A 22,547-nucleotide genomic window follows, 5' to 3' on the forward strand; every position below is an offset into this window, starting at 1 on the left:
ATTATCAAATTGACTCAGCAGACCATAAAAAACCTCACACGGTCGGCACGGCAAGCTATTTAAATAATTACTTTATTGTCGAAAAAAGTTTAAATAAATTTTTATTACTTCTTTAGTAAATTATTGTTGCGGCTTTGATTAATATAACTATTGAACAATAACATAATTTTAAATTATCAAATTGACTCAGCAGACCATAAAAAACCTCACACGGTCGGCACGGCAAGCTATTTAAATAATTACTTTATTGTCGAAAAAAGTTTAAATAAATTTTTATTACTTCTTTAATAAATTATTGTTGCGGCTTTGATTAATATAACTATTGAACAATAACATAATTTTTAATTATCAAATTGACTCAGCAGACCATAAAAAACCTCACACGGTCGGCACGGTAAGTCATTTAAATAATTACTTTATTGATAAAAATAGTTTTCATAAATTTTTGTTACTTTTTGAGTGAATTATTGTTGGTGTTTTTATTTATATTAACTACTAAACAATAACATAATTTTAAATTATCAAATTGACTCAGCAGACCATAAAAAACCTCACACGGTCGGCACGGTAAGTCATTTAAATAATTACTTTATTGATAAAAATAGTTTTCATAAATTTTTGTTACTTTTTGAGTGAATTATTGTTGGTGTTTTTATTTATATTAACTATTAAACAATAACATAATTTTAAATTATCAAATTGACTCAGCAGACCATAAAAAACCTCACACGGTCGGCACGGCAAGCTATTTAAATAATTACTTTATTGTCGAAAAAAGTTTAAATAAATTTTTATTACTTCTTTAGTAAATTATTGTTGCGGCTTTGATTAATATAACTATTGAACAATAACATAATTTTTAATTATCAAATTGACTCAGCAGACCATAAAAAACCTCACACGGTCGGCACGGCAAGCTATTTAAATAATTACTTTATTGTCAAAAATAGTTTTCATAAATTTTTGTTACTTTTTGAGTGAATTATTGTTGGTGTTTTTATTTATATTAACTACTAAACAATAACATAATTTTAAATTATCAAATTGACTCAGCAGACCATAAAAAACCTCACACGGTCGGCACGGTAAGTCATTTAAATAATTAGTTTATTGTCAAAAATAGTTTTCATAAATTTTTGTTACTTTTTTAGTGAATTATTGTTGGTGTTTTTATTTATATTAACTATTAAACAATAACATAATTTTAAATTATCAAATTGACTCAGCAGACCATAAAAAACCTCACACGGTCGGCACGGCAAGCTATTTAAATAATTACTTTATTGTCGAAAAAAGTTTAAATAAATTTTTATTACTTTTTTTGTAAATTATTGTTGCTGTTTTTATTTATATTTATAATAAAATAATAACATTATTTTTAATTATTGAATTGACTCAGCAGACCATAAAAAACCTCACACGGTCGGCACGATAAGTGAATTAAATAATTACTTTATTGTCAAAAATAGTTTAAATAAATTTTTGTTACTTTTTTTGTAAATTATTGTTGCTGTTTTTATTTATATTTATAATAAAATAATAACATTATTTTTAATTATTGAATTGACTCAGCAGACCATAAAAAACCTCACACGGTCGGCACGGTAAGTGAATTAAATAATTACTTTATTGTCAAAAATAGTTTTCATAAATTTTTGTTACTTTGTGAGTGAATTATTGTTGGTATTTTTATTTATATTAACTATTAAACAATAACATAATTTTAAATTATCAAACTGACTCAGCAGACCATAAAAAACCTCACACGGTCGGCACGGCAAGCTATTTAAATAATTATTTTATTGTCAAAAATAGTTTTCATAAATTTTTGTTACTTTGTTAGTGAATTATTGTTGGTATTTTTATTTATATTAACTATTAAACAATAACATAATTTTTAATTATCAAATTGACTCAGCAGACCATAAAAAACCTCACACGGTCGGCACGGTAAGTCATTTAAATAATTACTTTATTGTCAAAAATAGTTTTCATAAATTTTTGTTACTTTGTTAGTGAATTATTGTTGGTATTTTTATTAATATTAACTATTAAACAATAACATAATTTTAAATTATCAAATTGACTCAGCAGACCAGGAAAAACCTCACACGGTCGGCACGGCAAGCTATTTAAATAAATACTTTATTGTCAAAAATAGTTTAAATAAATTTTTGTTACTTTTTTTGTAAATTATTGTTCTTGTTTTTATTTATTTTATTTTTGACAATAAAGTAATTATTTAAATGACTTACCGTGCCGACCGTGTGAGGTTTTTTATGGTCTGCTGAGTCAATTTGATAATTTAAAATTATGTTATTGTTCAATAGTTATATTAATCAAAGCCGCAACAATAATTTATTAAAGAAGTAATAAAAATTTATTTAAACTTTTTTCGACAATAAAGTAATTAATTAAATAGCTTGCCGTGCCGACCGTGTGAGGTTTTTTATGGTCTGCTGAGTCAATTTGATAATTTAAAATTATGTTATTGTTTAATAGTTAATATAAATAAAAACACCAACAATAATTCACTAAAAAAGTAACAAAAATTTATGAAAACTATTTTTGACAATAAACTAATTATTTAAATGACTTACCGTGCCGACCGTGTGAGGTTTTTTATGGTCTGTTGAGTCAATTTGATAATTTAAAATTATGTTATTGTTTAATAGTTAATATAAATAAAAACACCAACAATAATTCACTCAAAAAGTAACAAAAATTTATGAAAACTATTTTTATCAATAAAGTAATTATTTAAATGACTTACCGTGCCGACCGTGTGAGGTTTTTTATGGTCTGCTGAGTCAATTTGATAATTAAAAATTATGTTATTGTTTAATAGTTATATTAATCAAAGCCGCAACAATAATTTACTAAAGAAGTAATAAATATTTATTTAAACTTTTTTCGACAATAAAGTAATTATTTAAATAGCTTGCCGTGCCGACCGTGTGAGGTTTTTTATGGTCTGCTGAGTCAATTTGATTATTTAAAATTATGTTATTGTTTAATAGTTATATTAATCAAAGCCGCAACAATAATTTACTAAAGAAGTAATAAATATTTATTTAAACTTTTTTCGACAATAAAGTAATTATTTAAATAGCTTGCCGTGCCGACCGTGTGAGTTTTTTTATGGTCTGCTGAGTCAATTTGATAATTAAAAATTATGTTATTGTTTAATAGTTATATTAATCAAAGCCGCAACAATAATTTACTAAAGAAGTAATAAAAATTTATTTAAATTTTTTTCGACAATAAAGTAATTATTTAAATAGCTTGCCGTGCCGACCGTTTGAGGTTTTTTATGGTCTGCTGAGTCAATTTGATAATTTAAAATTATGTTATTGTTTAATAGTTAATATTAATAAAAATACCAACAATAATTCACTAACAAAGTAACAAAAATTTATGAAAACTATTTTTGACAATAAAGTAATTATTTAAATGACTTACCGTGCCGACCGTGTGAGGTTTTTTATGGTCTGCTGAGTCAATTTGATAATTAAAAATTATGTTATTGTTTAATAGTTATATTAATCAAAGCCGCAACAATAATTTACTAAAGAAGTAATAAATATTTATTTAAACTTTTTTCGACAATAAAGTAATTATTTAAATAGCTTGCCGTGCCGACCGTGTGAGGTTTTTTATGGTCTGCTGAGTCAATTTGATTATTTAAAATTATGTTATTGTTTAATAGTTATATTAATCAAAGCCGCAACAATAATTTACTAAAGAAGTAATAAATATTTATTTAAACTTTTTTCGACAATAAAGTAATTATTTAAATAGCTTGCCGTGCCGACCGTGTGAGTTTTTTTATGGTCTGCTGAGTCAATTTGATAATTAAAAATTATGTTATTGTTTAATAGTTATATTAATCAAAGCCGCAACAATAATTTACTAAAGAAGTAATAAAAATTTATTTAAATTTTTTTCGACAATAAAGTAATTATTTAAATAGCTTGCCGTGCCGACCGTTTGAGGTTTTTTATGGTCTGCTGAGTCAATTTGATAATTTAAAATTATGTTATTGTTTAATAGTTAATATTAATAAAAATACCAACAATAATTCACTAACAAAGTAACAAAAATTTATGAAAACTATTTTTGACAATAAAGTAATTATTTAAATGACTTACCGTGCCGACCGTGTGAGGTTTTTTATGGTCTGCTGAGTCAATTTGATAATTAAAAATTATGTTATTGTTTAATAGTTAATATAAATAAAAATACCAACAATAATTCACTAACAAAGTAACAAAAATTTATGAAAACTATTTTTGACAATAAAATAATTATTTAAATAGCTTGCCGTGCCGACCGTGTGAGGTTTTTTATGGTCTGCTGAGTCAGTTTGATAATTTAAAATTATGTTATTGTTTAATAGTTAATATAAATAAAAATACCAACAATAATTCACTCACAAAGTAACAAAAATTTATGAAAACTATTTTTGACAATAAAGTAATTATTTAATTCACTTACCGTGCCGACCGTGTGAGGTTTTTTATGGTCTGCTGAGTCAATTCAATAATTAAAAATAATGTTATTATTTTATTATAAATATAAATAAAAACAGCAACAATAATTTACAAAAAAAGTAACAAAAATTTATTTAAACTATTTTTGACAATAAAGTAATTATTTAATTCACTTATCGTGCCGACCGTGTGAGGTTTTTTATGGTCTGCTGAGTCAATTGGATAATTAAAAATTATGTTATTGTTTAATAGTTATATTAATCAAAGCCGCAACAATAATTTACTAAAGAAGTAATAAAAATTTATTTAAACTTTTTTCGACAATAAAGTAATTATTTAAATAGCTTGCCGTGCCGACCGTGTGAGGTTTTTTATGGTCTGCTGAGTCAATTTGATAATTTAAAATTATGTTATTGTTTAATAGTTAATATAAATAAAAACACCAACAATAATTCACTAAAAAAGTAACAAAAATTTATGAAAACTATTTTTGACAATAAAGTAATTATTTAAATGACTTACCGTGCCGACCGTGTGTGATTTTATCAGCTTTCTTACGGTCTAAATAGAACGTACTCCTTCAGGTACTGTTTTCTACTAATAAAAAAGAATCAATAGCTATACGGTCATATAAGACCACAGATTATCTATAAATCGCAATTATCACTCTGCAATTGTTATTCCAATTGCTTACTGTGTTGCCCGTGTCAGACTTTTCTAGCCATCTGGATTGTCTATACGGAATATGATCCTTAAGTATTTTTATTTTAATTATAAAAAATGGAATGAATTACAATAAGGTCATACGAGATTAAGTATTGTTCTCTAAATTTAATAATTACACTGCAACGAATATTTAAATTGCTTACCGTGCCTCCCGTGTAATTCGGTTTGTAGATTTTGAATTTACACTATATTTAAAACTAGTAGCGCAATCTTTCTATTTTAATTTGATTTAAAATTCTCAATTTCTGTTTTACTGATATTTTTTTACAGAGTACTTTGGTTATCATCCGCTCCCAATAGTTTTAGTTCTCCCTACTGTAGCGCCAGGTTTATTACTAGTTCCCTATATCTAGTTTTTCGGCAAAACTGTACCGACCCATAAGTTTATTTAAAACCCGCTTAATTTTAAATGATGTTTGAGTTTTCGCGCCATTACTTTTTATCGGTAACACAGAATTTTAGCAACAAAATTGAACCGTCGGTAATTGAATTAAAATAAAAATATAACCGTTTATTTTTATTTACTCTTATAGGTTATATTTATAACCTATAATAAATAATTGTTGATATATTTAAAGTTATTGGATAAAATCTCAATAAATAATAATTTATAAATAAAAAAATTAAAGTAGTGATTATTAGCAATGTATCGACGATCAATTAAAAGTAAATCAAAATCAACTAAAAAATGTCCAAGTACAAATAAAAATAAATTACAAATAAATATGAGCCGATTATCAGATTCGTCTATACAATCAGAGCATAAAAATCTTGAACCACCAGACAATAAATTAATTTCATTAATGGATAATAATAATGACAAATTAATTATCAAGGATTCAAATTTTTCATCTGAAACAGAATCAGATACTGATAGTAATAAACAAAAAAATATTCACACTGAGCTAGCTGTCAAAGACAGTGTGCTGAGTACAAATTGTTTGGAATTAAGGCAAATAATTATTAATAAAACACGTCAACTATTTGATCAAAACAATGATTTTTATCACAAGACTGATCAGATACTTAAAGCTACTGAGATTATTAATAATAATAATAATAATAATAATAATAATAATAATAATAATGGAAGAAATGTTATTTCATCGCCAAGAAGAACTCGGTCATTTAAAAATTTATTGACAACAAAATTAAATGTAAATAATTGTGAAGAATCTTTAAATATATCAAGTATTGGTGTCCCAATATCATGTTCAACTTTCACAACTTGTGATGTACAGGAGCCATGTAATTTACCAAGTACGTCAGTATTAAAATCAAATACATCAATATTAAATACACCGCAAACTAAAAATAATTTAACGCGTGTGAAACCATCTGTTAGAAATATACAGATGTGTAATTATAATTTATTGAATAATAACAGAAATCAAACTGATAAAAATACGATAATTCATCAGCAAACTATGGAATTTACACCAGTACAAGGTAATTGTATTTTAAATAAAACAAATATTAAATTACCAGATGCTAATCGTTTTTCAATGGACGTTAATACATCACTTGATAATATTTATCATAAATGCTCTGAAGATGATAATGGAGATGGCGAGAATAAAGTTGGTGGTAAAAAAAATTTGAAACACGGACACATGGCGATTATTGATGAAGAAAATGATCAAGAGGGAAGATTTATTGATAACAAAGTTTGTAGTATTAATAAATTAATTAGTGATAAAGAAAGCTTGGAATGTGATGCGATTGAGGGGACACCGGAACAAACTCAGCAGAGTCAGTTGAGAAGAAACATTTCCCGATTAGTTGCACAAAAAACTAGTATTGCGAGTAAAAATGGTGATGAAGGCAGAGATGGATTGGACAGAACGATTGTTTTAGACGATTTGACTCTTGATAAAAATCCCAAAGTTACTGATAAAGGAACGATTATTATTGATGAGACATCTGAGGATTCAGACAGTGATGCTGATAGAAATAAAATGATTATGGAGACAGTTAAAAAAAAATTAAATATTGGTAAACGTAGATTGTTTACTCAGCACAACAGTCCTGTTTCTCTGTCTCCGCTTAGTCCGATGCCCAGCAGTCTGAGTCCTGTACAAGTAAAGAAACCGCTCAGAAGAAGAAGAGTCAGAAGAAATGTCACCCAGACTGTCTTCACTAGGTCACAAGTTAATAGTATTAATCATGGAAATCAAGTTTCTACGTCGAGTTTGAGTGACTCGAATCTTCAGTCTGAAACACAGAGGAAGAAAATAATTGACAAGGAGATGGAGGAGGAAGAGAAGAAGAATAAGAAGAAGAGAGTTATTAAGAGTAAAAAAATAGTTTGCAAAAAAGCTAATAAATGTAATTTATTGAGCTTAGTTAGTCAGAAAATTGATAAAAATGGAGCTGGAGCTCGAGTTCATGATAATAATCATGACAGTCCAATGAGTTCAAATGTATTTATGGAAAATAAAAGATTGGCGAAAAAAAGTCGTAATCACAGTAAATCTATTATTATTGTAGCTACGGGTTTATGTAACGGGTAAGTTTTATTTTATTTATTTAGTAGTATTTACTTTATTGTGTATGTTTACCTATTGATTTGTATATTTATTGGCTTATTGATTTCCAGTAATTAATTGAGTTGTTGATTGGCTTGTTACAGGGATAAAGATATCGTTAGAGAGGCGATTAAAAAAATTGCCGGGGCTAAAATGGAATCTACTGTTAGTAAAAAAACAACTCATGTTGTTACAACTGGAGTCCGTACTATTAATTTACTTCGTGGTATAATAAGGGGTTGCTGGGTTTTAAAGTTTGAGTGGATTAAAAACTCAATAGAAGCTTCTGAATGGCTTTCTCCTGATAAATATGAAATTGAACATTTTTCAAAAGTACTCAAGGTAATTTGTTTTTAATTTTCATCGGACTTGGATAAATAAATTTATTTGGTATTGTATTGATAGGAAAATCGACGGGATCGAGAAATATTTGGCAGCTCTTACGTACCCGAGTTATTTACAGCCAGTGGATTGATACATATTCAAAATAACACAACCCCACCCCAAAATGTATTAAAGGAGTTAATTAAAACAGCCGGTGGTTATACAATTGATGATCCTAAAAAAGCTAGAATAATAATTGGCCCCACTGGTATCAAAGAACTTTGGGTGTTAGATTCTATTACAACCGGTGAATTACAATCTATTGATCAGTACAAAAGATAATTTGTGGTGAGTTTAATAAATAAATTTATTGTACTTTTTTTTTTTTTTTTTTTTTTTATTATTATTCCTAGACTGTCATTAAAATTTTCCTTTGAATCCAACATCAAAGCTAAAAGATAATAGTCCACATATAGCTAAGTCTATTTAAAAAAAAAATATTAATTTTATAAATTAAATAATAATATAAAGTTTATCACAATGTATAAATTACTGATGGCTTGAAGCGTATTAGAATATTCATGTTATACATAAATATACATAGATTGATGTTGTTAGTTGATTCTGTTGATAGCTACATTATACTAGTGTTGATAGCATTAATGGGGACTGGTGTTTACTGTTGGTTTCCTTTTCTTGTAAAAGGAATAGAATAGAATAGAATAGAAGCGTAAGATGAGGAAGACCAAGGCAAGGATGACGAGGACAACAGTAGAGTCTTTACCTTCTAGCTCGTGTTCGTATGTCTCGGTTGGTACTTGAGCTGTTTTCAAGTGCAGTCGTGTCGGTCTTGCTTGTTATATATATGTGTGTAGGTGTATAATACTTGGCACACGGTACTCGGGTAGCTCGTAGCTCGGGTACTCGGATTTGCCTGCTACCCCAAAAGTGCACCTACTTAGGGTTGCCTTTACTTTATACCAGAGAATGAGGAAGAGAATGTCACCCCCTTTAGACTTTCTCGACCCTTGTTACTATACAGAGAGAATTATTATTCAACTAGTTCATTAATATTTATTTATTTATTTTTTTTTTTTATTAAAAATTTCTATAAATTTAATCTATAATATTCATTAAAGTTTTCAATTGCCCTAGGGAATACTTTTATTTTTTACTTCAATGCTCTTTGTATTAGTTGTTTATCAACTGAAAAATATATAGATGAATTACTAAAGAGAAAACTTTTATATTTGTATCAAAGTTACGGTAGTAATTAAAAAAATTCCAGTTATATTTAAAAAAAAAATTTCGCACATGCCTTGATAACTTTTTACATTTATTAGTAAGATTGTCTGTTCGATTATTAAATGTGCATACGCAGACGTATAAAGTTTATATCCAGAATTCCATAATGCATAATACTTTTTTGTTATTTTTATCATTATTATGATTATTTGTGCATGAAAAATATTTCCATTAAGTAAGGCAAGAAGGTTCAACTACTGGGGACATTGCGCCGCATGGCTTTTATCCTGATTAGTATACAACAACAGCAGCAGAGCAGCTACGGCAACTAAACAGGGAGCTTGGAAAATATATTCTGATGCATGTGCACATGTATTTAACCAGAGTAGTTACATAATTACGTAACACACTATTACTACTTTTCTATTTTTTTAATTTCATATTGATTTATATTTTTGTTTTTTTTCATTGGAATTTTTAAGTTTGATAAATTTTACAAGTTTTTTTTTTCTTAGATAAAAAAAATAGTTGACATGTGTTTTAAGGTGTAATATTGTCGAATGTAACTTGTGGGTTGTCGTACACATATCAATTACACATGTTTTCGATAATCCAGACGTTGAACACGTATGGCCTCTTTTTACTTCATTCCTCTTTATATTTTATTTTCTTTAACTACTTTTTATTTATTTGAATTTTTTTATTCTATTAGTTTTTTTTATGAATAAAGAGCCTTTGATTCTTTCTACTCATGGATGTCTCTGTGTTCTTTACTTTAAAGTCATGTAATTAATTTACCTTGAAGACTTATTAGAATTTTGATTTGTGCATAAAAAAAAAAAAAAAACTTGTTTGAAAAAATAAATTTAATATAAAATTTTAAGAAATATCCGGTCTATGGCTATCGGAAAAAAATCTATACCACGAAAAATAAAAAAATGTTATCGTAAAAATAAAAATTTAATATCTCAATTTAAAATCGTGCCTGAATGCACTCAATATAACGCAGTTCACAATATAAAACTTTTATGAATTGACATTGATACTTTTCCGTCTATAATTGTTTCATCTACATATATATCACATTTAATGTCAAACTGAAATTGAATTTTACATATAAATTTTAAAAATTACCTCAAATAGACATTTTTACAAGACTGTTATTATTTCCTGTCGTAAATGAACAACTTGTATATTCGAACAAATTGATACACTAAATCTCCCGCGTACATAAATACATAAATATTAAATATAAATATTTATTTTACATCTTTTGATTTGATATATTTTTATTTACGTACTTAAAAAAATATACATAAATATGTTTATTTTTTTTCACGTTATAAACCCGTAGGATTTTATTTAATTGAAAAAAAGTTGTGAAATAATCTGCCACAAACGACCATGATCGTTATAATATACCATCTAGACTCTTTACTCTAGCAAGCAAAACCTCTTTCATAAAAATAATTTCGAATGCGACAATTTTTTTTAAACCTCCCTCTTGTTTCAACATTTATTTGTGCATATGTATTTTTTATTGTACACATATGGATACTTATATACATATATTTGTGTTGTTATTATTCGTTTGTTTGTTTGTTTGTTACTTTTATCGTTTTTTTTTTTTTTTTTCTACCTGTTATATACTTGTTTGCTTACTTATGTACATATATACATATATAGGGATAAACGATTTTAACGAGGGATCGTTATATAGTCACCCGTCACAATTTATATTCCCTTTAAAATTTAACATTTCACATTCAACACCATCTATTTAAATTTACCTGATTAATTTACTCATTCTTTTTTTTAATTTATTTTTATAATTAAATGCCTAAATTGAATTTATTATTTTATGTAAGCTTTTAATCCTTTGCTCTTCATTATTATTATAATAACTTTTAAACGGGGAATTTATTAATAATTAATTATTCGATTCCAAGTACTTGATGAAAACTAATTTTACAATTTAAATTATTTAAATTAATATTTTTATTTAATCAAGAATTATAGTGCGCAAATAATAAATTATATATGAGATAAATTTCTGTAATTAAATATTTTTTCATCATTAATATTGACAAGCTTTTAGTAAAAAATTTAATTTAATCTTTCTGATGTTAGAAATGAATTGAGTTATAAATGAAAATAAAAAATAATTAAATTCATTCATTTGTTTAATTTATTGATATCAAATTTTCTTGTACAAATTTATGAGGCAAAATTTTTATAGAATAAATTAAAAAAAAAAGAGTAAAAGAATTTATAAAAAATGTATTCGAACCAATGTCCAGCCGAACCTTGCGATGGACTGAAACCTGAGGACAATAAAAATAAACCATCAAAGGAAAATGAAAGATTAGATCGCTTAGAAAAAGAGGTTATTTTAAAAATAAAATTTATTTATTTATAAATAAAATAATAAAATGATTTAATAGGTAGAAATTCTACGTACGGATGTTGATAAAATAAAGTGGGAGCAAGCCGTCGCCGAGGCAGCAATAGGTCGCGCTATTATCCGCGGTTCAGCGTCATTAGGCTGTTATGGGTTTTTACTTCCTCAGCAACAAGAATCTCTTCAGGGCAATAAAAATTTAATGATTGAAGACGCCCGTAATGCATTGAATCAAAAATTTAAAACTAATCAACAAAATAATATTACGTCAGGACACGATAAATATAAATCATCTGATCCATGTCCGGAAAATAAAAAAAATATAAAAGAAGAGCCTTTTTTTACATTTGGATAACTTTTTTTTTCTTCTTATTTTTTATCAATCATACGAGACTTGTAATTATGATTTTTAAAATAAAATAATAATAATAATAATAATAATAATAATAGCGGGAAAATATAATTATTTAACCATTTATTAAATGTATTACGTGTGAGGGATATTTATTGAACGTGCAATTATTTTTGATAGCGAGTTAATTAATAGACGTTAAATATTGTGCGATAACGAGAGACTGAGTGAGTGAGTGAGGTAAAGCCTGGGATTTAATTACAAGTACCAATACATACATACATATATATAAGCTCATTGATGCTTTAATATATATTATATTACCTATGGTATTATTTTAAAAATTACCGAACCGCGGAATGACTCTCGATGTTTATTTGTATTTAATTTAATAAATAACTAAGTGTTATATTTCTATTGATGTTTTTATTGTACGTTGTAATTAATCATTTATTGTGATTAAATTAAATGAAAATTAATAAGTAAGAAATTATTAAACAATAACTTGTTTTCATTATTTTTTTAAACGAGAAAATGCAGTCGTTAATTTTAATTGGTAATTTACCAATTGAATCAATAAAAATATAATTATCTGAGAAAAAAAATATAAAAATTCGAAAGTTTACTTAGAATTGGTTTATTTTTTTTGTTTAACATTTGAAATCTAAGATAGACAGTTGGTAGTTAATCAGTAGACTTGGTCAGGGTATTGAATAGGGGTTGATGAATGTGTCAGGGAGTCTAAACAAGTCGTCCAAGATGATACCTTTGCGATATCTTAGTGCAAATATTGTACGAATCCGGATGGTGTTTCTGGTCTAGCTTCGTGTATACATCTCTAGTATACATGTATACTTAGGGTATTATACATATAGATATACATAAATACCGGTTTTAGTAGCCATGGACTGCAGTCTGTTTCAATGTTTTCATTTGATATCTACTTGTCCGCTGAATGGGTTGGGAGCTTAGCTTTGGATACGATGAGACATTCAAGTCTAAGATTGCGCGAGCCATTTTCCGTGACCGGTAAGATGTTGTCTTTGAGATATGTTACCAACGTCGTTGCCGCAAATGACTTTGCTTCAACTAGCTTTTATAGTTTAGTTTAGCTATCTAAATATATACATCTTTAGATCCATACTTGTACATATCTACTTCCATAAATCATTTTTAACATTTATGTTAACGAGGATAGACGATAATCAAATACTATGCTCACGTTTAATACGTAATAACACATGCTATTAAATAATTTTTTATTTCAAAATTTAATGATCTACGATTTCATATGAGTGGTTCATTTCTTTTTTTTTTTTTTTTTTTTTTTTTTTTTTTATCGTTACTTTAATGTCAGATAAGTCTAGTGATATGAATGAAAAAAACAGACAATGGTCTTTTGAGTTTTTGGTCTTTTGAGATTGAGCAAAAAAAGTAAAAAACAAGTGGAAAACGAGAAGATAGAGAGAAAGAGAGAGAATATTCATATGACGGAAAAAAAGTCATCAACCGTAATAAATAAAATGTTAGCGCAGCAGGTCTCGTCTCTCTATGGGTATATACTGTAAACTTACACTTGAGTTCTTATCGTTAGACTGTAAGTATCAGTGTGTGTAAGTATGGATGTAGATGCGGGTCGGGTGCATACTCGGTAGCTATTATGCGTACAGCCGCACTTGGTCCCTGAAAAAGCTTGCCAAGGATGTGTGAAGAGTCGTCGCGATGTCCTCATCCTTCTCTATTTTACATCCATCTAAACTACATTTTATTTTTTATCATGTATATACTTTTCATACTTTACCAAGTGGTCTAGATAATTTTCAAGCACAATTATCCAGGCACAAGATGATTTGGGTAATTTCGTGAGAACGCCTGTTTCAAGTAAGAGGTACATTTGAGATCCGCAATAAAATAAACAATCATTTATTTAACATTGATATATTAATAAAGATGAATATACATATATCTTGATATGCTCCGATGAGACACATGCACTTGAACATGTTGAACAAAAGCAGTCTTTCGACCCTTACGTACAGTACTGTACCCACTACACTACATATAGTAGTTTATATATATGTATATATACATAGCAGAGCCTCTTCTGCGATCGTTGCTGTGATGTTGTAGTGCAGCACCCCCAGTTAACCCGCTTCTGAGGATATTACCCCTTAGTCGTATCCACCTTACGCATACACATATATATAAATGAGAACATGTAATAGTACTCGCGGTTATATAGAACTGACTACTATACAATCTACATTGTAGTATACGAGTAGTAGAACTTACGGATATTCCTGGGAGACAGCTGTCATTAGAAATTCCAGCTCGATGTCATTACAGGTAAACAGGTATTATAATAAGAGGATAATTAGATTGAATAAAGTGTTAATTAAATCCTCAGATATTGCGGTATGAATATACTAATCTTAACATACAATTGTCATCTAAAAATATTTTTAAAATTGTTGAGCAAACGCAAATGACTTTGATTAAAATTCTCTGTAAATAAAAAAGTCTGACTTTGATTAAATAATATATGATATGTATATATGACTATTTCTATACAACATTTTGATGTATAGAGCAATGTGTCTATACACATTGTGAGGCTTGGAATTAAATACGTCATATTTTTATTATTATTTTTACTTAAACTTTTTTATTTTTCTGTGTATCTCTTTATGCTGAATTAAAAGTTGTCGCACTTGGAGCGAGACTGGAATCAAAATAAGAAGACGAGACACCAGTCATCACAGCACGACGTTGACACGGAAGAGCGATATACGTTTACGCGTCGACGATTCCATCCTTGTTCATTTTTCTCCATCGTTCTCTTTGTGTCTGTGTTTTTACGCTCTTCTCTTTTTTCTTTTTTTTAGTTACAAGAATATAAAAAAGAAATAAAAAAAATAAAATGAAAAAAAAATAATTTACATGCACATGTACATCGACATTACTGTAAGTTGTAACAAAAGTATTTCTAGCAATACATTGAATAAAAAAATTCTTTTATGTATCAAAACATTTCATAAATAAATAAACAATGTTTTAAAACAAAAAAGTTGAATTGTAAAAAAAAAATAATTTGCTTTTACTGACTGCCTGTGGCGTTTAAACTGATCGGGCTGCAGTAGTCTCGATAACTCTCACCCTTCGGGATACAATATATATATATATTTGATGCTAGATATAGGAGCATTCCTCGGGGGTAGATCTAGTTGGCTATAGATATCTTACAATGTGTGTGTATGTGTGCACGTGTGTATTTAAATGTATAAGTTCGTTTATACACGGCGAAGGAGTTTATATTTTTAAACTAAGCTTCGAAGGCTACAGAGACTAGAACTAGTACGAGTAATTTTTGTCTATATATAAAAATATATATGTATATGTGTTTGCATACGGTTAACTGCTAACTCCATCTTGAAAGTTCGGCGATGCAATAGAATACGAGCAATAGACTCAATGGTACTTGTTATTTTGAATTCTCGGCATGTTCTTCCACTGGGGCGTAAACTAGACCTAATCTTGAGATTAGAAAAAATTAGTTTATATTTCTGGTAATTAAGAGATTATTTTTTAACTATGGAACTTATAAATTAGAATGAGATGTTTATTCAACGCTTAATTATCCTTATGTAATTAGAGTTTAAAAAATAATCAATAATAAAGAACAAGTCTCTCTATGAAAAGTAGCCCGTAACTTTTTTCCTGTTGGGAATATTTCCATACGATATTAATATTTTTTTGTTCCTGATAGTGCCCTCTTATACGAGAAACCCAAAAAAATCCTCGGAATAATTTATTTTTTGAATTGAGACCCATATGAGCATAGCTGGAGATGGGTGGATTGGATGGAGATAATTTTCTATGAAGAGTAGCCCTTAACTTTGCTCCTGTTGAGAATAACCCATCACAATATAAACGTTTTTTGTTCATTATGATGTCCTTTAGTAGAAAACAATTCGAAACTTCCAGAAAAAAATTTATTTTTTGAGTAATCGACATCGGGCAGATATGGGCAGATAAGACTGTCTATGCAATATTATGAAAAACAGCCCTTAACTTTGCTCCTGTTGAGAATAACCCATCACAATATAAACGTTTTTTGTTCATTATGATGTCCTTTAGTAGAAAACAATTCGAAACTTCCAGAAAAAAATTTATTTTTTGAGTAATCGACATCGGGCAGATATGGGCAGATAAGACTGTCTATGCAATATTATGAAAAACAGCCCGTAACTTTGCTCCTGTTGGAAATAACCCATCACAATATAAACGTTTTTTGTTCATTATGATGTCCTTTAGTAGAAAACAATTCGAAACTTCCAGAAAAAAATTTATTTTTTGAGTAATCGACATCGGGCAGATATGGGCAGATAAGACTGTCTATGCAATATTATGAAAAACAGCCTGTAACTTTGCTCCTGTTGGAAATAACCCATCACAATGTAAATGTTTTTTGTTCATTATGATGTCCTTTAGTAGAAAACAATTCGAAACCTCCAGAAAAAAATTTATTTTTTGAGTAATCGACATCGGGCAGATACGGGCAGATGACACTGTCTAAGCAATTTTATGAAAAACAGCCTGTAACTTTGCTCCTGTTGGAAATAACCCATCACAATATAAACGTTTTTTGTTCATTATGATGTCCTTTAGTAGAAAACAATTCGAAACCTCCAGAAAAAAATTTATTTTTTGAGTAATCGACATCGGGCAGATACGGGCAGATGACACTGTCTAAGCAATTTTATGAAAAACAGCCTGTAACTTTGCTCCTGTTGGAAATAACCCATCACAATATAAACGTTTTTTGTTCATTATGATGCCCTCTAGTAGGAAAAGCCATAAAAAGTTCTAGGAATAATTTATTTTTTGAGTAATCGACGTCGGGCAGATACGGGCAGATGCAGGCAGATGCGGGCAGATGACACTGTCTATGCAATATTATAAGAAGTGGCCCGTAACTTTACTCCTGTTGGGAGTAACCCATCACAACATAAACGTTTTTTTGTTTATTATGACGTCCTCTAGTAGGAGAAATTCAAAAATTTCCTGAAATAAATTTCATTTCATGGTGTTTTTCAGTTATGAAAAGTTTAAATTTTTGACAGTGCTGATTTTACTGTATATTTTTCTGCGATATCTTCTTTTACATACCGCAATCTCCGGCGATAGTCACGATTCGCATCCATAAGTAAAAAATGCTGACGGAGAATTATGAACGAGTAGGTGCATCTGGATGATTTAGAGTAAGTGGGGATGAAATGCGTGCGCAGAGGAGAGCATGCGCAAAATCAATGTTGTTTTCTCCGGCGTCCTTCCGGCAATCGGAATCCCGCGCGAAATCTCATATTATCATTCAACGTGTAACGGGCTCGTAGATCACTCCATCGTCGCGTCTATCCGCGTTCAAGTCTCCCCAAAATTAAATATTTAATAAAGTCATCAAAATTTATAATTTCACCGCGTTTATTTTGTGTTTAGTGTTTGCCGTTTTTTTGTCTTTTAGTGTACAGTGAGTGTTTGATTTGTCATTTGTGATTATTGTTTTGTGTTTTTGTTAATTCCCTTTAGATGTGATTTTATTAAATTCTGTGATAGCTGAATCGTTATTAATTTTATATTTCAATCTGATGGCTTACGACGCGACGTAAATTATCTGGTAACTTGTTCCACAAACTGGTAAGTCATATTTTTTTATATCAGATTAATTTAGTGAGTTGTTGTAAATTGTCAGTCAAGGGAACCATGAAAATAATTTTATTTCATCATATGGTCCTGCGACACTGGGACACTAACTTTAATGTGTTCATATGTCAAGCCAATATCCATCCGTCCATTCACTAGCTTGGTTATTGTATTACATAAGTTTGGGGATAATTTATATGACAATGTAACTGATTTATACAAGCGTTAATAATTTTATTTAGTTTTTTAGATTCGAGGGGATTAAAAACTAGTAACTTAATTTCGTCAATACTTTGAATTGGATTGGATGGCATGTGTTTCTAAAGGGTGCATATACTTGAGAAAATATCCAAATTTCTATCAATTTTCTTACGAAATTTAATATTATGCTCGTAAGATTTTTCAAACATTTTTAATTTTACAGGATCATAATTTAATTGATATGTGTTTTACGTAATATTTATAAAAACATGAATTTTGATCACGACTTGTTTTTTTGCCAACAATAATTTCTGTCAACTGAACCGTGTTGTATCGATTCGCTAAAAAACCCAATATCCGTTTATTCACTCGTGAGATATCTGCATCACACGTACACATATATTTAGAACGCATAAATAACCATAGTTATACGGACACATATTCACATAATGATACTCTCAATGGCATATTAAAACATCAATTCAAATCCCGTTGATCTCGAATAAGATTCAATATTATTCATTGTACGAAATGTTGTCATACATCAGCCAATTTTTTTCATGTGAACAAGACCAAAAAATTTAATTACTACTCAGCTAGTAATAATTAAAAAAACTATTTCTCAAAGTACTTGAATGCATTAACATTTGAAAAGTAATTTTTTTTTTATAAATTCACACTTGTAACATTATAACCCTCGTCTTATATTTTTATGAACTGAATGAGTGTCTCATTTGTATAATGCAGAGCTAAATATCAAGTACACATCTCATTGGCTGCATTATTATGATTATAAATAAAAAAAAGTATAAATAATATACAGATGTTTGTGTGTATATGTATGAAAAAAAAAACGTGACATATCCCTGATGCCTTGATGGAGTATCATATATAGCATAATATCTGTAGCTTCTTGCTCATTCATGTGATAATTAACGTCTAGCAATTACGCTCTTGACGCCAACACTCTACTGGTGGAAGACGTCGAGCGAGCTACTGAATATTGCAGTCTTTGATGACACACGTGAATAAGACGTCGAGGATGATATTTATATAGATATATTTCTTAAGAAGTTATTACGAGAGTAATATAATGTACAGAATTGTTTGTATTAGTTGAGGGACCTGGGTTACATCAACACGTCTTACAACTTTGACTTTTACGTCTTCTATAAACGTTTTTTTCGGTCTACTTAAGGCCTTATATCTGTATATATCTGTATAGTTTAGTTTTGTTCTAACTTTTCACCAGTACACTTAACTCTCAACATCCCGACACTTTACTCCACTCTACTCTATTTTATTCTGTCATGTTACACCTCACAGTTATTAAGGCGGTTTCATACAAACGAATAAAATGTTTGGCACTTGACCTAACTCGTCCACCGTACACTTTTTTTTTTTTTTTTTTTTTTTTTTTCATTTTTAAATTATCCCTCAGTTCACGTTGACTTTAATACGAGTGCTTGCTAAAAACTTTTTTTCGTCTTTACTTTGACATTTTTTAAAATTAAAATACACATGTGAAAATTTAGTTTTTTCGTTTGAAGAGACTTGTAAAATTTAAAATTACTTAGTAAAGTTATACATCGTAGGAATATATAAATGATGAGAGTTAACATTTACTCGTAGATGATTTATTAATTATATTTGAAGGCAGTTTTAGGATCTTATAGTTTAATGTTAATAATTTAGTAGCCGGAATAATTAACTCCAAGTACAATATGTATTTTGTCGTAGGTCCCTAAGTACAATAAGTACTTAGTTCAATAATATCTACTATATAATTTTACTTTATTGTATTTATTTATTATTTTAATTAACTTGTTGTAAATAATTATCCGTTTTAAAAATATTAAGGATACTTATAAGTATACGGATAAGTAATTTTTTTAAGTATATGTCAAAGTGGGACGAAATAGACCCTCGAAGGAAATAATGTCCTCACTATTTCTCTTATTTTCGATCATTAATATATAGGGGAGGGACCCTAAAATCAAGGCAATTATTCAATTGTTATTAATAGCAAAAAAAAAAAGTATTATTTTTAATAAAATTAATACCGATAAGTATTTCAATTAATTTTTTCTCAACCTTCAATTTACGAAAAAAAAAAAAAAAAAAAAAAAAAAAAAATTACAGCCAACAAAACAAATATTTAGCTTATCGTAATCATTAAAACTGACCTACCATTAAGTACATTTCACTTACCTAAATATTTAAATATACATATGAAGAAGAAGAAGAAAAAAAAATGAAACCCCAAACATTCATCCGTATTACCCACGTTATTTACCATGGTATGTGCACATACACATACTCTTTATATAACACCCTCTTAAATATTTAGTAATTCGCCTATTATTATTATAACTGTACATTAAATTCAATAGATTATAAAATTGCATAAGATAAAGAAAAAAAAATGCATACACACATTTACATTGACACCTACACATGTGTATAAATTATGAGTGAAATAGTTTGTTCTTACTCCCCTTTACTTATATGAAAATAGAAATACGAATGAATAAGACACTCAGGCCATTCATCAGATTGAATCGAACGCGTGCGCAGCTAAGGGCTGCTTTTGTCATGTACTCCCGTCCCTCCCGTCATTGTCATCAACACCCCGTTTACCCTCGACGAAATATACCCCACAGCCATTTAGATCCAACGTTCATTCCCCCTTTTTATTTTCACCCCCTCTTCTTACTACTACATATCCACATTATACCCACATATAAATTCTTTTTACTCCACATTTTAGACTTACAGATCGCTCGATCGCTTATTTAACGCTTTAATTATTATTATTATCGCCCGATTCAACAATTTCTCACGTATTTTCTTCGACTTTTTTTTTTTCTTTCTTCTAACCCCTGTACACTTTAAGTACATGCGTTTATTCTACTTGACCATGTAGAACATACTCTATTATTAGTATTATTATTATTATTATTATTATTATTAGTATTAGAACAATAATAATTTATTTCTTTTTTATTGATTAACTAGCATTTTTTTTTAGTGATGAAATTTTTAATTAAAATTTTTGTTTTCGTTTTTTTTCACAAGATTTTTTATTGTTATTTTAGTTGGATCAGAGATAAATGCGAGAAAATATTGGAAGAACGACGACGTGTTTGACTTATCGTGCAATTTTTCTCGTATAGTTTCCTCGTTATACACGATATATGTTATTTTATATAAAATTTTATCTGTGTCAATATTTCTGTCTTGTGCTGAACAGTGACTCGACATTTTTATGTAAAGAATATTCATCAAAAAAAAAAAAAAAAAAAAAAAAAAAAAAAGTTTTAGTTTATTTATTGTGAAGGTTTTTTGTCAATTTTTGTTTAAATTTACTTTTTTCGGGTTATATTTTTTTAGGCTGTTGTTTGTTTTTTTTAGTATCACTGGTATTTGGCTTCAATTGGTTTGATACGCTCTCAAAAGAAAAAGGGTCAACTGTATGACTGTGTTGTATCGACGGATCAATCGAATGTTTTCATGTTTTAACTGGATATATATTTTTTTTTGCTTTATTTCCTTTTTTTTTTGCAAAGCGTCGGTGGTTATTGCTAGTCTGTTATTTTTTATTTTTCGGTGAGAGGTTTATTAATTAAAAAAAATATGCTTTATAGTTTTTTTCCACGATACTGTCAATGTTTTTTTTTTTTCAACCCAGTTAATCAATTTTTTACATGACTTATATTTTAATATAAAATATTTAAAATTCGAAACAAAAAGTTACAGCTTTTAACATTTCAACTTTCGAAATGAAATTTTATTTCTTTTTGTCACAAATAAAAAAAAAAGTAAACTTTCAATTGATGTTTCATTGTTACCTCAGACTTGTTATGCATCTTTACTTCTTTCTATATATTTTTTTGTTTATTTCTTTGTTGTTCCCGGACCCTCGAGACATACGAAGATCGTTTTATCCTTTCTCTCCTTTACCCTATTCTTCTTGCAAAGAACCTCGCTAAATTACCATCGTTATCTAGATGATACATGTTTCGTGATCGAAACAAACGTTTAACGAATATTGTTGTCTGATGTTGTGACAGCAACTAAAATATTTATTCTCATTATTTTAACACTTTTTTTTTACTTTACCTCTTATCGTTTAGTTATAAATTTAATTTAATAATTGTCAATTCCATTATTTATTACCATTATTTTTTTTTTAAAATTTTCTGTCACGTAAAAGAAAACTTTTGTCTTGATCTCAAATGCTCACAAGTTTTATATATCTTAAAGTCTAGATAGATGAAATGAAAGCAAGACGTTGACTTATAAACTTTAAACTTGAAATCAACTATTGCCGGTGTAGTTTTCGACAAGTTTGTTAGGTTGGGAATTCGTATTCGTATTCGGGTGTCTGTGGTGTCACTTTCTGAAGCTTTCAAAGTCTACATACATTTAATACATACATACACATATAGATTGTTGTTGTTGTATCAACTTGAGAGTTTCTGTGTGCAGCAATAAAGGCCAACTCAATGTAAACATCCTGTCGTTGAAATCGCGACACCAGACCAATCCTATATACATTTAATTCCCAAATGTAT

General features: G+C 28.4%; 2 protein-coding genes across 4 annotated transcripts in view; both read left to right on the forward strand.

Annotated features, from left to right (window-relative positions):
• Window positions 1-6,305: 6,305 nt before the first annotated feature.
• LOC103575978 (uncharacterized) lies at window positions 6,306-8,413 on the forward strand. Its single transcript, XM_053741740.1, has 6 exons — window positions 6,306-6,342; window positions 6,393-7,105; window positions 7,238-7,514; window positions 7,566-7,728; window positions 7,852-7,993; window positions 8,153-8,413. Exons 1-6 carry the CDS (start codon window positions 6,306-6,308, stop codon window positions 8,411-8,413), a joined length of 1,593 nt encoding a protein of 530 aa, XP_053597715.1.
• The window catches only part of LOC103575984 (uncharacterized), a 120,420-nt gene continuing 106,209 nt past the window's right edge, over window positions 8,337-22,547 (forward strand). For 2 of the 3 annotated variants that reach the window (XR_008404211.1, XM_053741810.1), the window contains exon 1: window positions 17,455-17,763. The gene's annotated coding sequence lies outside the window, so the exon portion shown is untranslated. Of the gene's footprint in view, window positions 8,420-17,454; window positions 17,764-22,547 lie in introns of those variants that run through there. The other variant, XM_053741811.1, reaches the window with a different exon arrangement.

This window comes from Microplitis demolitor, chromosome 9, assembly GCF_026212275.2.
Source record: "Microplitis demolitor isolate Queensland-Clemson2020A chromosome 9, iyMicDemo2.1a, whole genome shotgun sequence".
Taxonomy (NCBI): Eukaryota; Metazoa; Arthropoda; class Insecta; order Hymenoptera; family Braconidae; genus Microplitis; species Microplitis demolitor.